The 23,189-nt window shown below is 35.5% G+C and overlaps 1 protein-coding gene across 4 annotated transcripts in view; it reads right to left on the bottom strand.

The window, feature by feature from the left end:
- LOC142539411 (uncharacterized) overlaps positions 1-22,899 on the bottom strand; it is a 36,585-nt gene extending 13,686 nt beyond the window's left edge. Inside the window, exons 1-11 of one of the 4 annotated variants that reach the window (XM_075644848.1) lie at positions 22,798-22,899; positions 21,694-21,754; positions 21,534-21,593; positions 21,369-21,450; positions 20,966-21,043; positions 20,819-20,878; positions 20,570-20,674; positions 9,658-9,768; positions 6,874-6,915; positions 5,504-5,617; positions 5,299-5,372 (exon numbers count right to left, since the gene is read on the bottom strand). In XM_075644848.1, coding sequence (XP_075500963.1) covers positions 5,299-5,372; positions 5,504-5,617; positions 6,874-6,915; positions 9,658-9,768; positions 20,570-20,674; positions 20,819-20,878; positions 20,966-21,043; positions 21,369-21,450; positions 21,534-21,593; positions 21,694-21,713 — 746 coding nt within the window. In that variant the 5' untranslated portion in view covers positions 21,714-21,754; positions 22,798-22,899. Of the gene's footprint in view, positions 1-5,298; positions 5,373-5,503; positions 5,618-6,873; positions 6,916-9,657; positions 9,769-20,569; positions 20,675-20,818; positions 20,879-20,965; positions 21,044-21,368; positions 21,451-21,533; positions 21,594-21,693; positions 22,665-22,729 lie in introns of those variants that run through there. The other 3 variants (XM_075644850.1, XM_075644851.1, XM_075644852.1) reach the window with 3 other exon arrangements.
- Between the last annotated feature and the right edge of the window lie 290 nt (positions 22,900-23,189).

The raw sequence follows: 23,189 nt of genomic DNA, 5'->3' as shown, positions 1-23,189 counted from the left end.
AAGATCAATCACTGGTTATTGTTCATATGTTTGGGGTAACCTTGTGACGTGGAGAAGCAAAAAGCAAGCTATTATTTCTCGCAGTAGTGCTGAATCAGAGTACCGTGCCTTGGCATTAGGAATTTGTGAAGGAATGTGGCTTCAAAGGCTGTTAAAAGAGCTCAAGGTTCAGACACAAGACAAAGTAAAGATGTTTTGTGACAGTCAAGCTGCCATCAGTATAGCCAAAAATCCTGTCCATCATGACAGAACTAAACATATTGAGATCGATAGACATTTCATATCAGAGAAGGTGAACAATGGAATTGTTCAACTCAGTTATGTTCCAACACGACAGCAGACTGCTGATATTCTCACCAAAGCACTTCCAAGAGCTGCTTTCAATGAATTAAACTCCAGGCTTGGTTTGCATAATATATACAACCCAGCTTGAGGGGGAGTGTAGAAGAATAATATTTATTTATTATTTAGATTTGATTAGATTTAGGTTATTCTATTTCCTTAGTTTGTTATTCTGTTTCCTTAGTTATTTAGATTTGATTAGATTTAGGTTATTCTGTTTCCTTAGTTTGTTATTCTGTTTCCTTAGTTGATGGGATCACATCAACTATATATAGTTGGACTGTATATTGTTATTGGAAGATAATAAGAAAACAGTCTGTATTGCTTCATAAAATATAAATCTGATGCGTGTTCTATCATTCCACAGTTTCATACCATGATTCAAAACCAATTTGGGGTCAAAATAAAAAGGCTCGGGTCTGATAATGCCAAAGACTATTTCAATCAGGTTCTTCACTCATATTTTCAAAAAGAAGGCATTATCCGTGAGTCATCTTGTGTTAATACTCTACAACAAAATGGACTTGCTGAAAGGAAAAATAGTCGCTTGCTCAATACCAAAACCATATGCCTGAGTATTATTGGGGAAATGCTGTCTTAACAGCTGCACATCTCATTAATTGGCTCCCCTCTTAAGTTTTAGGTGATAAAAGTCCTCTTCAAATGCTCACGACCTCCTTTCCTGATCTACACATTAATCAATTACCACCAAAAGTGTTCGGGTGCGTGTTTTGTTCATGTTCATGTTCATAGTCATAATTATGGTAAGTTGGATCTTAGAGCTCTTAAGTGTGTATTTGTTGGGTATTCATCAACCCAAAAGGGCTACAAATGCTATCATCCTCCTTCCAAAAAGTTATTTGTTTCAGTTGATGTCACATTCCATGAAAATGAACCTTATTTACCCACTCCTCATCTTCAGGGGGAGCATCCAGGTTTGGAAGATAAGGAGGATGATTCAGGTATGGAAGATGAGGAGGATGATGATCCTTTTATTTTACCTACCTTCTCCAGTCCTCATCTACCAAGCCCTCAATCTGTCTCAGAAAATGTCCAGAGATTGTTTAGTTGAACCTATTCAAGGCTCAGTCCCTGAACTTGTGCAAATCCAAGAGTCCGAACCGAGCTCTACACCTAAGGCAACAATTGAAAATCCCATCACACACAACGAACATACACCTCACTCGTTATATGACCCCTAGCTTAAACGTTCCTACTGCCCTTTGCAGAAGAAACAGAGATTGCATAAAACACCAATGCTACCCACTGTCCCATGTCGTAACATTTAACAATTTTTCACCATCACATAAAAACTTCTTAGTAAGTTTGAATAACATTCATATCCCTCCCACACTATCTGAAGCATTATCTAATGAAAACTGGAAACAAGCCATGAATGTGGAAATAGAAGCTTTGGAGAAAAATAACACTTGGGAGATTACTGATTTGCCTTTGGGAAAGAAATCAGTAGGGTTTAAGGTTATACACAAACTTATGGGGTGGACTATCAAGAAACATTTTCTCCAGTTGCTAAAATGAAAACATTTAGAGTTCTATTATCTTTGGCAACAAATTATGGATGGGTACTGCAGCAGTTTGATGTAAAAATTTCTTACATGGAAACCTTGACGAAGAGATTTATATGGGCATTCCATCGGATATGGAAAAAATGTAAAAAAGGGACAGGTATGTAGATTGAAAAAGACCTTGTATGGCCTCAAGCAATCTCCTCGGGCGTGGTTTTGAAAACTTACACAAGTAATGCAATCCATGAGATACAAACATAGTCAGGGAGACCATACTTTGTTCATTAAACACTCGAAATCTGGGTTAGTCAATATTTTACTTGTCTTATCACAGGGAACAAGGCCTTAAACAAAGACTAGCAACTGGCTTCGAAATAAAAGATTTGCAGAAGTTGAAGTACTTCCTTGGCATTGAAGTAGCATATTCGAAGCAAGGGATATTCATATCCCAACAGAAATACATCACTGATTTGCTCCGAGAAACATGGAAATTGGCTTGTAAATCAATTAACACACCTATAGAATTCAATAATAAGCTTGAAGAGGCCCGGGGATGACAAAATGGTGAATAGAGAGATGTATCAACGTCTTGTGGGAAAACTCGTTTATCTCTCTCACACAAGCCAGACATAGCATATGTTGTAAGTGTGATCAGTCAATTCATGCATGACCCAAAAGAGATATTACGTACAGTTGACAGAGTATTTAAATACTTGCACTCCAGGAAAAGGAATTTTGTTAACAAAAGATGGCAATATGGTAATTGAAACTTACACAGATGTGGATTATACTGGACCAATTAGTGACAGAAGGTCGACCATAGGGTATTGTACATTCCTCGGAAGAAATCTCGTCACATGGCGAAGTAAGACACAAGATGTTGTAGCAAAGTCAAGCGCTGAGTCAGAATTCATAGCAATGGATCAAGGGGTTTGTGAGTGCTTTGGTTGAAGATTATCTTGGACGATCTAAGAATAAAGAGGAGCGGGCCTATGAGACTATTGTGGCAACAAGTCAGCTATTGGCATTGCACATAATCCAGTGCAACATGATCGAACAAAGCACATTGAAGTTGATAAGACACTTCATCAAGGAGAAGCTAGATAGTGGCTTAATTTGTACACCTTATGTCTCTTCGGGTAATCAGCTTGCCGACATATTCACCAAAGGATTAGATGGTCCGTTGTTTCAAGAGATTGTGTCCAAGCTGGGAATGATAACTATCTATTCACCACCTTGAGGGGGAGTGTTGAAAATATGAACATATAATTAGAGATAACAGACAAAATCATATCTTTGTAAATTAAGATGTTTAGTATATCCCTTAATTAAAATGATTGCAATTTTGTTTCCTTTCAATTGTTTTTTATAAGAAACAAAATTTTATTAAATATTAAAAAGGTTTTAAATACAGAAATTGGACTAGAGGTCCACTATCGAGGAAATGTTGAACAATATCGTAACCAAATCAACAATAAACAAAAGCCCCGTCTCTCAGTAAATCTGATAAAGAAACATTCTCAAATTCTGAGATTCAATCCTAAGTATTTAATCTTGATATGTTTCCAACATTCTTCATCCATAACTTCAATATCGTCAAAAAATTCTCCTGTCTCTCTAGTCACACCGACCACAAATTCCATAAAGTACAACTCTCCAAAAAATTATGCCCCTCTTACCGAAAAACTATCCAAGATCCATAGCGGATAAATCTTACGTCAATTTTGGCATTCTTCCAAAGCCCTAACCAACAATCTTCTTGTGAAGGTACAATGAATCAACATGTGGTCTTGAGTTTCCGTCTACTTCCGACGCAACACGCACCAATTAGGGCACATAGCACAAGCTGGTCATCTCTTTTGCATCATCTCAGAGGTTTGTAAGTAACTCAGAACCGCAATCCATGAAAATACTTGAATCTTGGTTGGAATCCGAATCTTCCAAATGATGTTAAAAAACGGAAAGATAAGGAAGCGACCGTTCGAATAGAAGGAATCAAAGAATGACTTAACTGAAAAAGGACCTACCTGATGGATCCCCATGCCACACTCCGAAAACATCCATCCCTTCAATCAATCTGATCCGCTCTATAACTCCTCATAACGAACTCGACTCGTCTAACTCTTCATCCCTCAATGTTTTCCGAAAATGCATGTCCCATGAATGGGGAGATGACGAGTTCTCAAACGAAGCAAAATAAGATATAGGAAAACTATGAGCCGAAGAAAGCTGAAATAAAGATGGATAAAGATCCCGGAAGGAATAATCCCTCCACCACCTGTCCTCCCATAACCTAATTTTAGTACCCGCTCTAACCACTGATCTCACTAGTAGATCAAAAGTCGGATAAAATCTAGAAAAAAACTTCCATGGGCATCTGAACGTCACATTCCTAGCTAAACCCACATCACAACCATTCTCTTGTAACATATATTTACTCACTATAATTTTCTTCCACGTCTCATCTTGTACATAAAACCCCAACCACCATTTTCCAAACAAAGTCTTGTTTCTCAAACAAATGTTCCCAATTCCCAAACCCCCTCTCACTTTTGGTCTACAAATCTGCTCCCCAAGCAACCAGATGACAATGTGATTCATCCTCAGTTCCATCCCAAAGAAAATACCTCATAATCTTCTCCATCGCCTTTGCTTTGCCCTTTGGTACCCCGAAAGGAGATATGAAGTTCATCGACAAAGCATTCAAAACGGCTGCAATCAATGTTAACCTTCCCCCTCTTGACAGAAATAATTTCTTCCAACTTGCCAATTTCTTCCATAGCTTAGTCATGGTCGGTTCCCAAAACGGTTTTTTTAAAGGATTACCTCCTAAAGGCACCCACGAATATTTAATTGGCCATTTCTCCCTACCACATCCAATTTGCTTGGCTAACTCATCCACTTTTTCTTCATCGCAATTTAAACCCAACAAAGCACTCTTCTCCCAATTGATTCTTAGCCCTAACATTTCACAAAACGATCTCACAACGTCCACCAAAAAATTTGATATGATCCTCCTTAAGAAAAAATAGTGTGTCATCTGCAAACTGAATATGCGATATCTCAACCCTTTCTCGACCTATTTCCAAGCCTCTAATTAAGTCCGAGGCCTTTGACTTGTCAATCAATCTCCCCAACACATCTTAGTGTGCCTATAAATTGGATATTAAGATTGTAAATATTCAATGAGATATAATGGAATTCTTTATTCCAAAAATTGTGTTCTTCCTCGTTTGACATAACCATTTTCTTGAAAGTTGTCCAATCAAAGAAACAAAAGGAACAAAACTAAACCACAAAAAGAATTTAGAGATTTTTAAGCCAACCTATAAATTCCAGGAAAAGTTTTTAAAGGGTTCTCATTATTTGACAATCGGTGTGAGTGCGCTCTAAGCTTTTGATTGGTATTGGATCATATTCCTGACCATACCTTGGCACATCATCAGTTTGATCCAAAAGTTTCCCATCATGATAGTGGTTATAGTTAGAAAATCCATGCATGCCCTGCAGAAAGAATATCGAAAGCTAGTCAGAGCAATTAACTCATTAGAGGAAACTGGTATACACAATAGCAACCTGAAGTTGGTCAAAAGCAATAATGGGGGAAAATAAACAAAAAAAAAATAGAAAAATACCATGGAACTACTAGGAAGTTGACCACTCATGGGACTTGAACCAGGAATCTCATTACCACCAAAACCATTTCTAGTGTCATTTCCGATCATAGAGTTCAGCTCTGCTAGTCTGGCCTGCATTAAATTAACAGCTCCAATCAGTTTCACTGATAAAATGCTCCAGAAGTGCAAACCTACACAAGTTGATGAATGCTGGATTCAAATCAACCATAGTCGATAATTCCCGAGAACAATTTTTCTTTCTCAATGATATTCATAAAATTTTACCACAATGACCAAACAAAAGATTTCACTGCTAAAACACAACAAATTATAACTAAGTTCAAGCATCAGGAACAGTGAAGTCCACAACACATGTAATTTCAACTAGAAACAAATAATAATAAGAGAATCTAATTTCAGACTAATCATCTGCTATCATACATTTCATTAAACCAAGGAGGTAGTATTCTATCTAAGAACTTAAAACACAAATATAGCAGCTTCAAGGACAAATATTTAAATAACTGTAAGCCAACTTAAATGTAATAGAACTCATATCAAGACTTCAACAGAGTCCACAAAGTTAGTTAACAGCATCATCTGAAATCTCCTATTTGAGTTAATTTCTGGAAATTTTTTTTTGATAAGAAACAATACTTTTATATAATAATAATGATCGTGTTACATAAAAGCGGATGAGCAATCCGCGAATTCAAAGAAACTAATACGCTATCGTCAAGACAATACAAACTTCCAATCCCTAACAACATCTGAAATACAGAAATAGAAAGATGACTGAACTCTGTGATCTTCATTGTCGACGTTACAACCCTGAATTTGATCATCTCTGGAAATAGGTATAAAGAAGATTGGAAAATCCCTACTAGAGCTCTTACCATAATAAACTTGAAGAAAGGCAAATAAATATAATAATAAAACAGACCAAGGGAAGAAACTAAAGATTCTTATAACTTGAAGTGCCTGCCACTTTAAGACTCATAAATACAGTGTGTTACAAGACCATCCATGTTTTGAGAAAAGCATGAAAATATCTAACATATGTCACCCTCCTTCTACCTAGTCATTTAAGAGATATATATTCACGTGCTCTCAGTCCAAAGGCTATTTAATTATGCAGCAAATTTGTTACTCTTCGCTTCCTCATTGCTTGATCGCCAGGAATGATAATTATTCTGAGGATATATAGTGCGCATGTAAATCTGCTACATAAACCACTTGATGTATATTTGTTCATAATTTTTTGTGGAGAGCAGCCAGCCAATATAACAAACAAGTAATTCTCAATAAGGAGCAAAAATCCATCAGAAAGTTCATCATAAACCAAATTAACAGCATGGAAGGGTGTGAAATAAATTATATAAGCTTACATGTGAAGTTCTTATCCTAAACTGTAGTCGATCATGCAAGTTCTGCAAGAATTGAAAGAGATGGGTCATCAAATCATAGAAAATTGAAAACACAAAATCAAATCAAATTTCCGTCTTTGTTTCGTATTTGCATTGCGACCAATAGGCCTATCCGTCATTTTTTAGAGGTCGTCACTACTCAGGGTAGTTCTTCTTTCATTTGGGATGTGAGGTTCAGAAGAGATCTGACTGAGAGTGAAATTTGTGAGTTTACTGCTTTGCTCGAGTATTACAGAGTGTCAAACCACAGTTGGGTATTGAGGATTATAGAGTTTGGTTGGGGGAAACTTCAGGCTTTTTTTCAGTCAAATCATTTTACGACTCTTTTTTCCCTATCTCAAATTTTCCTTTATTCGTTTGCTACCATAATATCTGGAAAGTACAAGTCCCACAAAAGATTAAGATTTTCTCGTGGATCGTGGCCTTGGGGAAACTGCCTACGTGTGACTCGGTGCAAAGAAGGTGGAAGGATTGTGTGCTAAGCCCGCAGTGGTGTTGCTTATGCAGGACAAATGAAGAGAGTCAAGATCATATACTACTACATTTTTCATTCTCGAGGGGTATTTGGATTAATGTCTTACGAGTGTTGGGATTCCAGTGGCCTTTTCCGAGGCATGCCAAAGATCTTTTTATCTCCGACTCCTACTGCCCATTGGGGAAGAATTTCACTGATTTCTGGTTTCTGATTATTCATTGCATTTACTGGTCTATTTGGTTGGAAAGGAATAAGAGAATATTTGAGGACTCGTCCAAATCTATTGATAAAGTGTGGGAAAAGATCAAATTCAGAGTGACATCTTGGACTATTACCTTGCAGCGCTTTAATCATTTGTGTATCGCAGACCTAGTTAGGGATTGAAAATTTGTAGGGTACTGAGTTAATGGTTTTTATGCATTACTCATGAACTTTTAAGTTGAATTGTAACCTTGCTGCGGATAAGGGTGTGCAAAATTTCGGTTAAACCGAATTAACCGACCGAACCGAATTAATTCGGAAATTCGGTTCGGTTAATTCGGAAGTTCGGTTTTGAAATTTTAAAAAATCGGTTAATTCGGTTAATTCGGTTTGGTTTCGGATTAAATTTGAAAAATTCGGTTAAACCGAATTAACCGAATTATTATATATATTAATTTAAATTATATATGGGCATTAAAAATGATTAGAAGAAGAAGAAAGCTAATTCATTCAATGATTTTATTTTCAATTTTTTTATTTGTTATTGATATTTTTTGTTCAATGTTTCTTGTTATTTATAAGTTCTCCATTGTTTTTTTTTATTTTATTAAAATTTGCATTTTTTAAAAAAATATCGGTTATTTCGGTAACCGATTTGAAAATCGGTTCGGTTAATTCGGTTTCTATGAATTTTTCGATTGGTTCGGTTATTCGAAAATAAAATCGGTTAAATCGGTTATAGGTCTATTCGGTTCGGTCGGTAACCGAATAGACCGATTGCACACCCCTAGCTGCGGATTACTCATCCGCGTGAACTTTGTAATGCTCTATTTTGATAATAAAGTTAGTTTTCTATCAAAAAAATAATAATAATCGTCAATACTTCATATGTCAAAATAAAGCTAGTATGTTAACAAAAAATACACAACATAAACACTTTTTTCAAAAATAATAGATGCACATTCATGAAAAATAAGATCACAGTTTTTTCAGCACACATGGGGCCCATTACTGTTCTCTAACAGTTGAAAATTTACATGTTATGAGATTCCAATATCTTTTATGATATTCTAAAAATACTAATATATGTGTTGGAGAATATCAGCCCTGTGCAATACTGAAGTCTGATATTTAGAGAATCTGTTACTTTAGAAGTGCTTTTATATTTCTTGATAGTCTCCTTGCAGTTGGTATAAGAACATAAAATCAGGAGTTTCTTTCTAGAAATTTTTCACTGCAGGTAATAATTTAGCCTATGCATTGATGTAAAGATATATATTTTTTGAATGTGAACTCTTTCATCTTCACATGTACCAGAGCAGAGCATCTCTATGAATAAATATGCGTTTTTCTAATATTTCTTGTTTATTATTAAATACCAAAAAAGAATCAGCCATCCTTTACTTTTCTCCTGGAAAATCAGTGATGGTAAACACTGAGCTTCTCCAAAGTCAGCAGAGGTTATCGCCTCACCTATTACACCAACAGGAGAACTACATCATCTTCATTCATCTTACAGATTGAATGGAAAGAACTACATGAAATGGTCTCCATTAGCTCAAAACCTTTCACGGGGGAAAACGAAAACTCGGTCATCTCACTGGAACTGGGGAAAAACCTGAATATCCATGTTCGCTAGGGATGAAGAGGACTTGATGGTATTGGAGTGGCTTTGAAATGCACACTAGAAATAAGCAGTTCACACTTGTTCTTGAACATAGCAAGAAAAAAATGGGAAACGGTCAAACAAACATACTCTAAGAAAAAATATGTCTAGAGCCTTAAATGGATTAAAAAAAACATGCGTACATTATTGCAACTGAAGAATATTTTTGTTCTCGTTAATACATTAGGCATTTAGCATGAAAGAAAAAGAATAGTTAAAAAGACAACAATAAATCCAAGGAATGTAACTCTCACGCTCAGGTTTCTTAAATCAGAAACTTACCCGAATAGCTCACTTATGCACCAAAACATATCACAAAGTTCATGAAATATATCCTGACATCTTAATTTAACGAAACTTGAATGTAGCATCAAAAAACTATCAAGTGCCACAAAGTCCACACCTTTACGCTGTTGGACAGGGAAGAGGCATTGGTAACATGAGGCCACGCGCCATATTCAGCCAATATTCCGAGCATAGCTGATGAAAAGACATGCCTCTCATCTTCAGTGGCCTGTAGCACGCATAAATGTTCACATTCTGAACCAGATATAGAGACAAGGTGGGAGGCAAAGGGGAATGTCAGAGCTGCGGAAAAGGATATTGACCCAAAAAGTATATAATCAGTTTTAATGCTTCAAGTAGTTAGATTGAGAAAAATATTATGGGCTAAATCCAGGAAGCTGTAAACTTATTCAAGTTCTAACTATTAATCTTTCAATTTGACAAACAAGAAGCAGAAGTTAAACTGTTAGACAATGTTGTTAGTTTGTAACCCAATATCTCAGGCTAGAACTGCTTAGTTTAAATCCAAAGCAACAACGTATAAGTGTTGGCAATAATTACTGGAGAATTTTGGGCAAATGAAAAGCTCTGAACTTGTATCAACTGCCAATCGTTGTAGATTTAAACTTTTCACTTTGTGCTAAAAAGAGGACGCCTTCAAGGGAAAAGGAAGGCTTAGCCACATTAGTCAGTTTCTTTGACGTCATAATTCGAGCATTTCTACTATTGATATTTTCATCTCACGGCCTTTTCCAACCAACTGAGAAATAAATAATGATTTGTTTACCAACTTGAGACCAAATTATTTGAATACCAATGTCTCCATATTTATTCAGGGTGAACAACACACATCCTTGTGTTCATTCAAATAGGCAAAAAAACCTTGTATGAAAAATCAATAAGTTAAATTCTTGTTCTTTAATTGATAGCTGAAATCCCTGGTATGGAATTATTTATGTGATTCGTGTGCTTTTTTATCTGCATTTACATGAAATGGCCGCAAAATTAGTTATCAAAGTTGAAAATGGCATTCTAACTATAATATAAACATAATTATCTTTCTTTTCTTGCACATTTTGTACCACATTCAAACATTTTTACGAAGAGCTTGAGCTAAAACGGCAGTAATTTAAAAGAAAATGAAAGTTTTACTTCATTGATTTTCACAGTGGTTTTAACGTCTTTGAAATACCACAAGGGGTCTATTTGCAACTTACCATATTTTTTTAGTTAGTTTTTTTCTCTCATAATGATCTAGTTGGTCATTAGATTAGAATGACAAGTTTGCGTGAGACACGAAGAGGTAAGAGGATAGGAAACTACTGAAGTCGTATGCTCATAAACATATTGATAAGGCCAAATCTTACAAAGATTTAGGGATTTGATTTGATAATATTTGCCCTTATCTAGACTTTTTATCCTAATTATGTGCTTAATTTAATTAATAATTGTAGATTTGAATAAAAAGTGAAAAGTGTTTAAATTAGGAGATAAAATAAATTTGCTAGATTTCAAAGGAAATAAAATATTCTTATTCCTTGATGATATTGAATTTTTGGAGAAATCTATGTAAATCTTAACAAATATCTTATCTACACTTTCTTTACTTGATGTGGGCTTAAAAAGAAAAAAAGGAGAGGCCCATTGAGGAGAATAAAAGGGCAGAAGCGTACAAGAGAAGAAGGGCAGCCGAGAACAAAAGTACTGAAGGAGACGGAATAGGACAACAGCGCGGAAGAAGAAAAAAGAGGAGGAAGAAAGAAGGCAAAACCAGCGAGGAATTCCTCACACGCTACAAATTACAGAGAATCTCTTTCCATTCCTTCTTAATCATGTTTTCTGCATTGAATTTAAACAGTGAATTGCAATTTTATTTTAAGTTTATGGAGTAGATTTTTATAGACTAAGGCCATGATAGGGCCGAGACATATTATTTTTGATGTTTTGAGTTTAATTCAATTAGATTATTTATTTTATTCATTGATTGATGTCGTTTATCACGTGTTCTTTTAATCTGGCCAATTAAATAGAATATTTGTTGGTTAATCTAAAACCGGAAGGCGATAGATTAATATTTGCTTCACACATCAATCAACACATGGTTAAATTGACTAGAAATAGTATTCGATTTCAGTGTGCGACTTTAGGTTGAAAAACTGGAATTTCACAGCGATCTAATGCGGTTAAATCTAATTAAATTCAGTTAGGAATAATTGGACTGTTAGATTTAATTAGGTTTATTAATTCGAGGAATCGTTTAATAAATAATTTTGGGAATTCCGTCGTGAATTAAATAATTAATTTATTGAATTTAAATTTGACACGTAGATTATAAGTTTGTCTCGGTACCGTTGTGCACCTTAGTCGTTTTTAAATAATTTGAATTTTCGTCTAAATTAATAGTTTGGATTAGTTTTGCTTTAGTTAATTTATTTAAATCGTGTTATTTAGTTTTAATTAATTTATCTCCCATCATTTGAATTTTATTAGCCTGAATTAGGAAAAATAATTCATATTCTAGTAATTAAACATCGATCTCTGTGGGTATGATACCTGGACTCATCTCCAAATACTATAACTTGACCTAGTCCGCTTGCTAGATTTATTCCCAACCGAAATCGTCGGTCAAGTTTTTGGTGCCGTTGCCGGGGATTGAATTGTTTAATATTAGGATTTATTATTTTCTTGAGATTAGGTTTTTATTTTATTTTGTCGATTCTACGCATATTAGTACGTTTGAAGTTTGTTATTTATTTTCAGGGATTATCTTACTGTGCATGAGCCGTGCTAAAGGAAGGACAGAATTGGAGCCATTTGATCCAGAGATTGAGAATACTTTTCGACGGAGACGTAGAGCACAAAGGGAGAAATCCTCAGACTTTGACGTGGAAGAACAGTTAAAACCAGAGGACGAGGTTGAAACAGCAGGGATGGAAGTAATGGACAACGAGGAAGATGATCGCACTGTCTATGATCTCACTAGACAAACCACTGGAGGTTATGGTTCTAGCATCACTCGCCCTACTGTGGAAGCAAATAATTTTGAGTTGAAGCCATCCATCATTCAAATGATACAATATCAAGTGAGATTTGGAGGATCGCAGACCGAGGATCCTAATGCACATCTGGAGGGATTTCTATCTATCTGTGACACAATCAAGTTCAATGGAGTGAGCACGGATGCCATAAGATTGAGACTATTCCCCTTCTCTTTGCATGGTGAAGCAGCAGAATGGCTTAGAGATCTACCAACTGGTTCTATTACTACATGGAATGGTTTGGTGGAAATGTTCATGAATCAATATTTTCCACCCACCAAGCTAGCACAACTGCGTATGGATATATCATCTTTTCGCCAGAAGGATGGGGAGACATTAATACATCTTGGGGAAGATTTAGAAAGATGTTGAGGAGGTGTCCTCAACATGGTTTCTCTTCATCTGAACAAGTTCATATTTTCTATAACGGAGTAGATCCTTCTGTGCGTTCCATGCTAGATGCAGCAGCCAATGGTAGCTTATACAGGAAGACTCCACGAGTTGCACTTGAAATAATTTCAAATATGGCTGAAAATAGTGCGGGTTGGACATATATTAAACGAGAAAAGAAGGCTGGAGTTCTTGAAATGGATGTGTTGAATGCACTTACTGCTAAGATTGATGGGTTGGCCCATCAATTCTCTCAGCTGAAATCAAATCAAGCAAATCAGGTCCAAGGAATAGTCATCGAGGAACAACCCATTTTTGATGAAGAAGCAGTGAATTTTGTGGGGAATCAATGGAGACAACAATCAAATCCATACAGTTCCACATACAATCCAGGATGGAAGCATCACCCTAATTTGTCTTGGAAGAATACGGAGAATTCCCTTAATCCAACACATATTCCTCCACTGCCCATTCCTCAACAAGTGAGACAACAAGGATTATTGGTACCTGCAGCACCTCCAGGATTCAAGCAAGAAGATCAAAGACCAATTTATGAGGATTTTATGATGAAACATGTTGTGGGAATGGAGACGAGACTGCAGAATCATGATGCTATCTTACGAAGGTTGGATGCTCAAATGGGTCAAATAGCCAATCAATTACCAAATCGACCCCTTGGAACACTACCAAGTGATACTGAGAAAAATCCGAAAGGAGTGAATGCAGTGAGTACAGTGATCAAGGCCGAGGAAGAGGAACCAAAGAGGCAGAATTCTACAGACATGGAGGCAAAGAATGATGGAGGAATAAAACCAAAAATGGAAGATGCTAAGGAACAGAACACTCAGACTACACGGAAGACAGGTAAGAAAGGTAAGGAGTTTGATTCTAATGATAATATTGATATTAATACACTTCCTTTCCCTCAAAGAGCAAGGCAACTACAATTGGATCAACAATTTTCAAAATTTCTTGAAGTTTTTAAGAAATTGCACATAAATATTCCTTTTGTAGAGGCTTTGGCTCAAATGCCTTCTTATGCTAAATTCTTGAAAGATATTTTGACTAAAAAGAGGAAATTTGTTGATTTTGAAACTGTTAAGCTTTCTGAGGAATGTTCAGCTATTTTGCAAAATAAATTACCTCCAAAGCTTAAGGATCCAGGTAGTTTCTCCATTCCTTGCACTATAGGAAATTCTAATTTTAACAAGGCATTGTGTGATCTTGGTGCTAGCATAAATCTTATGCCTTATTCTTGTTTTGAGAAATTGGGGATTGGAGAAGTTAAACCAACAACTATTTCCCTTCAACTTGCTGATAGGTCTATTAAATATCCTAGAGGGGTTATAGAGGATGTTTTGGTTAAGGTTGATAAATTTATATTTCCAGTTGACTTTGTTGTGCTAGACATGGAGGAGGATCGTGAGATCCCCCTAATTTTAGGTCGTCCTTTCTTAGCTACTGGAAGAGCTCTCATAGATGTGCAAAAAGGTGAGTTAGTTTTGAGGTTGAATGACGAGAAGGTAACTTTTAATGTTTTTCATAGTATGAAATATCCTGGATCTTCTGATTGTTATAGAATAGATGCTGTTGATGAAATTGTTGAGTGTAGTGTGCAGGATACTTTGATTGAAGACCCACTGGAAAAGCTTTTGGTTAGCCCAAAGTCCACGGAATCCAGCAGAGAAGAAGTGGAGGAATGTATGAACTACTTGGAGGGATCAAAGCCTTTGCCAAGATCGGTGAATTCGAAGATTGGGGAGCTTGGACATATTCCAAAATCACTTAAACCTTCCATAGAAGAAGCCCCATTCCTCGAACTCAAACCACTTCCTCCTCATTTAAAATATTTATTTTTGAAGGAAGAAGATAAACTGCCAGTAATTGTTTCTTCTTCCTTGACAGGTGATGAGGAAGATAAGCTCTTGAGAGTGCTGAAGGATCACATATATGCCATTGGATGGAACATAGCTGACATCAAGGGAATAAATCCATCCATGTGCATGCACAAAATTTTAATGGAGAAGGAGCACTCTCCCACCACTCAACCTCAAAGGAGATTGAATCCAGCTATGCAAGAGGTCGTCAAAAAGGAGGTAATCAAACTCCTTGATGCAGGTATGATCTTTCCTATATCCGATAGCAAGTGGGTAAGTCCTGTGCATGTTGTTCCTAAGAAAGGGGGAATCACTGTTGTTGAAAATGAAAATAACGAATTAATCCCCACTAGAACCGTGACTGGGTGGCGTGTTTGTATTGATTATCGCAAATTGAATGATGCCACAAGAAAAGATCACTTCCCCTTACCTTTTGTTGATCAAATGTTAGAGCGTTTGGCAGGTCATGCCTTCTATTGTTTTTTAGATGGTTATTCTGGATATATGCAAATCCCCATAGACCCCGAAGATCAAGATAAGACCACTTTTACTTGTCCCTATGGTACATTTGCTTATAAAAGAATGCCATTTGGTTTGTGTAATGCTCCCGCTACTTTTCAACGTTGTATGATGTCGATTTTCCATGATATGGTTGAAAAGCATATTGAGGTCTTCATGGATGACTTTTCTGTTTTTGGTTCTTCCTTCGACTCTTGTTTGATTAATTTGTCAAAAGTGCTAAAGAGATGTGAAGAAACGAATCTTGTACTTAACTGGGAGAAATGTCATTTCATGGTAAAGGAAGGAATTGTCCTTGGTCACAAAATTTCTGAAAAAGGTATTGAAGTGGATAGAGCTAAGGTAGAGATCATAGAAAAGCTTCCTCCTCCCACTAATGTCAAAGGAATTCGTAGCTTTATTGGGCATGCAGGTTTTTATAGGCGATTTATCAAGGATTTCTCAAGTATTACTAAGCCTTTAACTAATTTGCTAATGAAAGATGTTCCTTTTGTTTTTTCTGAGGATTGTTTACAAGCTTTTCAGGCATTAAAGCAAAAGTTGACCACAACCCCGATCATTGTTGCACCAGATTGGCATTTACCGTTTGAACTCATGTGTGACGCAAGTGATATTGCTTTAGGGGCTGTTTTGGGGCAAAAGAGGGACAAATTCTTGCATGTAATCTACTATGCAAGCATGACACTTTCAGGAGCTCAATTGAACTACTCCACCACAGAAAAAGAGTTGCTGGCTGTTGTTTTTTCTTTGGACAAGTTTCGGCCATACCTTGTAGGGAGTAAAGTGATAGTCCACACGGATCATTCAGCTTTGAAGTATCTCTTAAACAAGAAGGATGTCAAGCCAAGATTGATAAGATGGATCCTTCTACTGCAAGAATTTGAAATAGAGATCGTGGATCGCAAGGGGACTGAAAACCAAGTTGCTGATCATCTATCGAGATTGGAGAAGCCCAAGGAAGGTAAGTATGTAATTAGAGATGAATTCCCTGACGAGAAACTTTATGGCATCTCTAATTTACCATGGTATGCTGATTTTGTCAATTATTTGTCATGCAAATTTATTCCTTCTCATCTTACATATCAGCAGAAAAAGAAGTTCTTTTCAGATTTAAAATATTATCTTTGGGAAGATCCTCTTTTGTTTAGAATTTGTGCAGATGGCATTATTCGTAGGTGTATTCCAGCGAAAGAGGTAAGTTCTATACTTTCTCATTGTCATAGTGGTCCAACTGGAGGACATTTTGGGGCAAGTAAAACGGCCACAAAAATCCTTCAAGCTGGATTCTACTGGCCTACACTGTTCAAGGATGCACACACTTATGTTTTGAATTGCAATGAATGCCAACGTGTTGGTAATATTTCAAGGAGACACGAAATGCCATTGAATAATATTTTAGTCTGTGAATTGTTTGATGTGTGGGGAATTGATTTCATGGGGCCATTTCCAGATTCCTTAGGAAATAAATATATTTTGGTGGCTGTGGATTACGTATCCAAGTGGGTGGAAGCAAGTGCTTGTAGAACCAATAACTCTAAGGTTGTGATTCAATTTTTAAAGAAAAATATTTTTGCAAGATTTGGCACACCTAGAGCCATTATTAGTGATGGGGGAAAACACTTTTGTAATCGTTATTTTGAGTCTCTGTTAACTAAGTATGGGGTCACGCACAAGGTGGCAACACCTTATCATCCTCAAACTAGTGGTCAAGTAGAAGTGTCAAATAGGGAGATTAAGAAAATTCTTGAGAAGACCGTTGGATCTTCGAGGAAAGAATGGGCTAGTAAATTGGATGATGCATTATGGGCATATAGAACAACATTTAAAACCCCTATAGGAACTTCCCCTTTTCGTTTGGTTTATGGAAAAGTTTGTCACCTCCCTGTTGGACTAGAGCATAGGGCATTATGGGCTACCAAATTTTTGAACTTTGATGTGCAAGCTACAGGTTATCATTGTCTTCTACAACTCAATGAGCTGGAGGAATTTCGTCTTGATGCATATGAGAATGCGAAAATCTACAAGGAAAAGACAAAGAAGTGGCATGATGCAAGGATCGTGCACAGGGAATTTGAGTCTGGACAAAAAGTTCTTCTTTATAACTCTCGTTTGAAACTCATGCCAGGTAAACTTCGCTCCAAATGGTCCGGGCCTTTTACTGTTACTGAAGTTTTTCCCTTTGGTGTTGTAGAAATCCGTGGAGATTCTGGAAATCCCTTTAAGGTGAATGGACATCGACTGAAAATTTTTCATGAAGGAATTGTGGAGTAAGAGGAGCCGAGTACTCCTTTGCACGATCCAACCTAATCTATAAAAGGAGTTGTCTAGCTATAGACAAGAAATTTAGCGCTTGCTGGGAGGCAACCCAGTGATTTATTTTATTTCGTTTCATTTTATTTTTTTTATTTTTTTACTTTTTCATTCTATTAGGTTAATTCTCTGTGATTTTGGTGTGTGTAGGGAATATTGGAATGAGGGAATATTGGAATGAAGGAATATGATTTAGATTCTGGAAAAGCTAAACTTTTGAAATAAAAGATTTTCAGCACTGAGGAATTCTACCATCCCCATGTAACAGTCCATGGAATTTAAAGCAACACTGTCAGAGAAGTGTTCTCTTGCTATTCTGCACCCAACTTTTATATTCTTTTTGAATGGCATGACAGTGAGGGCGGTGTAAATCTAAAGTGTGGGGGGGAGATTTGATTTGTGTTTGTTTCACGTCACCACACTTAGCATGTGCTTCAATGTTTAATCCTCGAGCATGAAATTTTTTTTTTTTTTTTTTGTTATTCTTTGAGAAACTGCACTTGTGATTACATGACACACTAATTGACTTTCTAGATTTTTGAAAACTCAAGAAATTACATCACACCTAGAATTGATTGAGATGAGCTGTAGTTGTAGCCGAAGGATTTGAGCACAAACTAGTTTTGTATCATAATTTGAGACATAATCTATGCACTTTAGGTCATACTTATATGAATTAATCGTGAATTAGTAAAAGGTGAGCTCATAAAAAAAAAATTGAAAAAAAAAAGAGAAAGAAAAAAAACAATCTAGAACTTGTCTGATTATCTTTCGAGGCGAAAATACGGAGGAGAATGACTTAGGGATGATTTAGGCGATCTTTGGACCGTTTGAGCCTTTCGAGCTATTGACCGGGTCATATTCCTTACATTATAAGCTTAAAAGACCTATTGACCGGGTCATATTCCTCCAACATTTAGTGGAGAAAGATAAGCTTATGGAGAGTTTCTTTATTTAAAAAAAAAAATCCAGAAAATATGAGCATTCCTTGAACTAAAACACCTTTGAGGAATATGAGTTTTGACTTCCACACTACACACGTCTCATTATCTTGATCTTTTCTAGTGAATGCTTGAGTTTTAAAGTTGCAACGAAAGTGAATTTTACGATTTTCGAAGTGTGATCTTTTGATTGAGTTTGACGGAATTTGGTAGGTTGAAAAGTGTTGATTGTGTCATTTGTTGTGGTGAATCATTGAATATTCCTCGGTTATATTTTTATTCTCTGATTTGCTCGAGGACGAACAAAGGCTTAAGTGTGGGGGGATTGATAAGGCCAAATCTTACAAATATTTTAGGGATTTGATTTGATAATATTTGCCCTTATCTATACTTTTTATCCTAATTATGTGCTTAATTTAATTAATAATTGTAGATTTGAATAAAAAGTGAAAAGTGTTTAAATTAGGAGATAAAATAAATTTGCTAGATTTCAAAGGAAATAAAATATTCTTATTCCTTGATGATATTGAATTTTTGGAGAAATCTATGTAAATCTTAACAAATATCTTATCTACACTTTCTTTACTTGATGTGGGCTTAAAAAGAAAAAAAGGAGAGGCCCATTGAGGAGAATAAAAGGGCAGAAGCGTACAAGAGAAGAAGGGCAGCCGAGAACAAAAGTACTGAAGGAGACGGAATAGGACAACAGCGCGGAAGAAGAAAAAAGAGGAGGAAGAAAGAAGGCAAAACCAGCGAGGAATTCCTCACACGCTACAAATTACAGAGAATCTCTTTCCATTCCTTCTTAATCATGTTTTCTGCATTGAATTTAAACAGTGAATTGCAATTTTATTTTAAGTTTATGGAGTAGATTTTTATAGACTAAGGCCATGATAGGGCCGAGCATATTATTTTTGATGTTTTGAGTTTAATTCAATTAGATTATTTATTTTATTCATTGATTGATGTCGTTTATCACGTGTTCTTTTAATCTGGCCAATTAAATAGAATATTTGTTGGTTAATCTAAAACCGGAAGACGATAGATTAATATTTGCTTCACACATCAATCAACACATGGTTAAATTGACTAGAAATAGTATTCGATTTCAGTGTGCGACTTTAGGTTGAAAAACTGAAATTTCACAGCGATCTAATGCGGTTAAATCTAATTAAATTCAGTTAGGAATAATTGGACTGTTAGATTTAATTAGGTTTATTAATTCGAGGAATCGTTTAATAAATAATTTTGGGAATTCCGTCGTGAATTAAATAATTAACTTATTGAATTTAAATTTGACACGTAGATTATAAGTTTGTCTCGGTACCGTTGTGCACCTTAGTCGTTTTTAAATAATTTGAATTTTCGTCTAAATTAATAGTTTGGATTAGTTTTGCTTTAGTTAATTTATTTAAATCGTGTTATTTAGTTTTAATTAATTTATCTCCCATCATTTGAATTTTATTAGCCTGAATTAGGAAAAATAATTCATATTCTAGTAATTAAACATCGATCTCTGTGGGTACGATACCTGGACTCATCTCCAAATACTATAACTTGACCTAGTCTGCTTGCTAGATTTATTCCCAACCGAAATCGTCGGTCACATATAATTGAAATAAACTCCTCTTGGCTAAAAGGAACTTTATGTTTTTGGGCAGTAACTTTATAGGTAATGATTCATTTGCTTATGAATTTCTGTTTCACTCTTGGAGCGTGAAGTCTACTATCTAGTCTCTAAGGGAATAGACAAAAGATATCTTGTTAATTTTGAATGCTTCCAAACCGACGTATACCATAAACTATAGTATCTACATACATTTACGCCAAAAAAAATATTTGCATACTTCAGAGTCGGGCTGTATATTGTTTTTGGTCCGCAACAAAGGTGAAGGCTAGTTGTCATAGGAAAAGCCACAAGGAGTGCAAATTAGATGTCCAAACAACGAGTTTACCTTTAACTCGCTAAGCAAGTTTAAATTCACTTCAAGATCTCCTTTCCTACGGGCCAACTCATGTGAAGCAGCCGTGATAGCTTCATTTTGCTTTTCATCCAGAGCCTTCAACCAACAAAGAAGAAAACAAAACGAGGATAATCTCCAGGGATAAGGTGTCCCAGCAGTAACAACAAATTCATTAATATAATATGTAAATGAAGTAAAGTGATAAATGGGAAAATCGATCAAATATGAAAATATACAAACCACTCGCAATTCAGAAAATTTCCTCTCAAGTGAGTACTTTTCATTCAAAAGTTGTGATTCCTAAAATGACATACAAAAGGTCATAAGTTCCAGAATGAGACCTTCAACTATGAGAAACACAATATTTCCTGAATGGATATGCCTTACCGTCATGCTGGCAAGAGCAATTTGTTCCCGAAGATACATAATTTCCTTCTCTTGAGCTGTAGCACGTGCATGAAGTTCCTGATGATATGCTCAATCAGGAAAGGAGAAGGGTACATCCAAATACAAGGAACGCAAATCCAGAAGGTTGTACATGGATTCGAGAATTTCTCTTTGAGAAAATGATTTAAAATTAGTATTTCAGATTACCCCAATTTAGGATTATTTGAAATCCATTAAAAATGGGCTCATAAATTTAAATTCTCATGGAAGGAACCGAAAATCGAAACCAATGTAACTCAACAATATCGAAACAAATCCCTTAATCCAAACATACTCTAACGGAAACCGGTAATGTTACAAGGATAAGTTCTAAACGAATCACACGTAAATTAAATCTCATTACCATAGTTTCTCGGTCTTCAGAATAATTTACACTTTCTTTCCCCGTCAGAGAATTGAATGCATAACTTGCTTCTATGCTTTTCCTGTGGAAACAAAAATGTTGTCGTGTGGAAGATTAAGTCATAATCATGAACTACTCACCTCCCAAAGTAGATAAATCCATTACCTGCTTGCAGATTCCAAGCTTTGTTCCTGAATCTTGACGTCCTTTTGACTATTCATAGAACTGGTCCAAAAAGACATTACATTTTTTATTGAAATTGTCAAAGAAACACGATGATAAAGATTTATTCATCCAGTAATAATAACAATCCTGCATCTCTTACACTATCCGTGTGCGTGTCATGGACAACCAACAAAATGAATCGGAATTTGGCTAGCTGTGTCCTGGTTAGAGTACAATCAATACCATGCATTAGTACTTTCAAAACTATCAATGTAGTGATTATATGTCCTCTCAAGCAAAGATGACCAATGGAAATATAATAAATATAAATCCTGTAAAAGCAGAAAGGAAAGAAGGCTTTCAAAATGTTTAGTTTCACAGAAAATGCGGCTCAAAATCCTTACACGTGTCATGGTAAAGAAAATAATATTTGAGTTCATGATGTTTCATGAAATATTATATAAGCATTTTCGAATTAAACCAAATTCTCGTATTGTGGAAACAAGTAACCTTGAATATTTAATAGCTAACATTTGGCTGACACAGATAAATAACCAGGGCTAGAGTAAAAAAGAAGAACCCAGTCCACACCAAGTTGAAACTACGCAGCATGATTAAAAAGCAATTGCAAGGATGTATAACATGCGTTTTCTCATTTCAACAATTATCAGATAAAACAAACTGCATAAATGTAGGATGAATATCAGCATGTGTTCCAATAGTAAAAAGATTTCACACCAGAGAATAAGAACCGGAAAACATACGATAATATTGATGTTGCAAAAGATTCCATACATCCAGAGAATATACATCCCAAAAAGATCCAATAAATCGAACTCAATGACCATACACAAAACGGGAAAAGTCTAAGGCTAGTTACTCTGATTAGAAATACGTCCATTTAAAGCAAGTAAAGAAACAAGAAACATAAATCCAAGAAACACAAATCCAAAACAGATGGAACAAAAATATAAACAGCAAACGGGCAAGTTAAAACAACAAACTCAAAATAAAACAAAATTCCAATTCAAGAATCAAGATTATCTCAAGTTCAAGAAAGTTTCACCCCTGCGTCGCACAAAAAACTAATTCAAGCAAACAAATGAGAAAAAAACAATTAAAAAAGCATTTGATAATCAACTACAGTAAATGAAATCCAATCACGATCAATCAATGCAATCAAGAACTTTTCGTACCATATCTTCACATCCTAAAGAGAACGAAAAGAGATTCAAGAAGAAAAAACTGTTTCTGGGCTCTATACCTGGGTAATTTAGCTGAAGGCTATGATTGGCACCAGGGACTTGCAGATCAAGAAATAAAACGAATTCGGTTCGATTTTTCACAACGTTGGCATTACTATATATATATATATATATATATATATATATATTAAATGTGCGAGACAAGAATCTATATACATGATTTTATTTATTTTTCTTTTTTCGAAATTAAATTTTACAATATTCGTTTATTTCATTTTTGAATAAATATATTGTATTGATTTTTTTTACTAAAAACTCTTATTAATTCATAAATTCATATCAAATCATAAAATTCATATCTTAAATGTTTACAAATTAATTACACAAAGTATAATAAATTTCAAATGATGTAATTATTGGATAAATTTGAAATGCATCCTAATTAACGTGA

The sequence above is a fragment of the Primulina tabacum genome, chromosome 3 (genome assembly GCF_025594145.1).
Source record: "Primulina tabacum isolate GXHZ01 chromosome 3, ASM2559414v2, whole genome shotgun sequence".
NCBI lineage: Eukaryota > Viridiplantae > Streptophyta > Magnoliopsida > Lamiales > Gesneriaceae > Primulina > Primulina tabacum.
The sequence above is the reverse complement of the archived record's forward strand: the minus strand, read 5'-3'. Positions and strand labels throughout refer to the sequence as shown.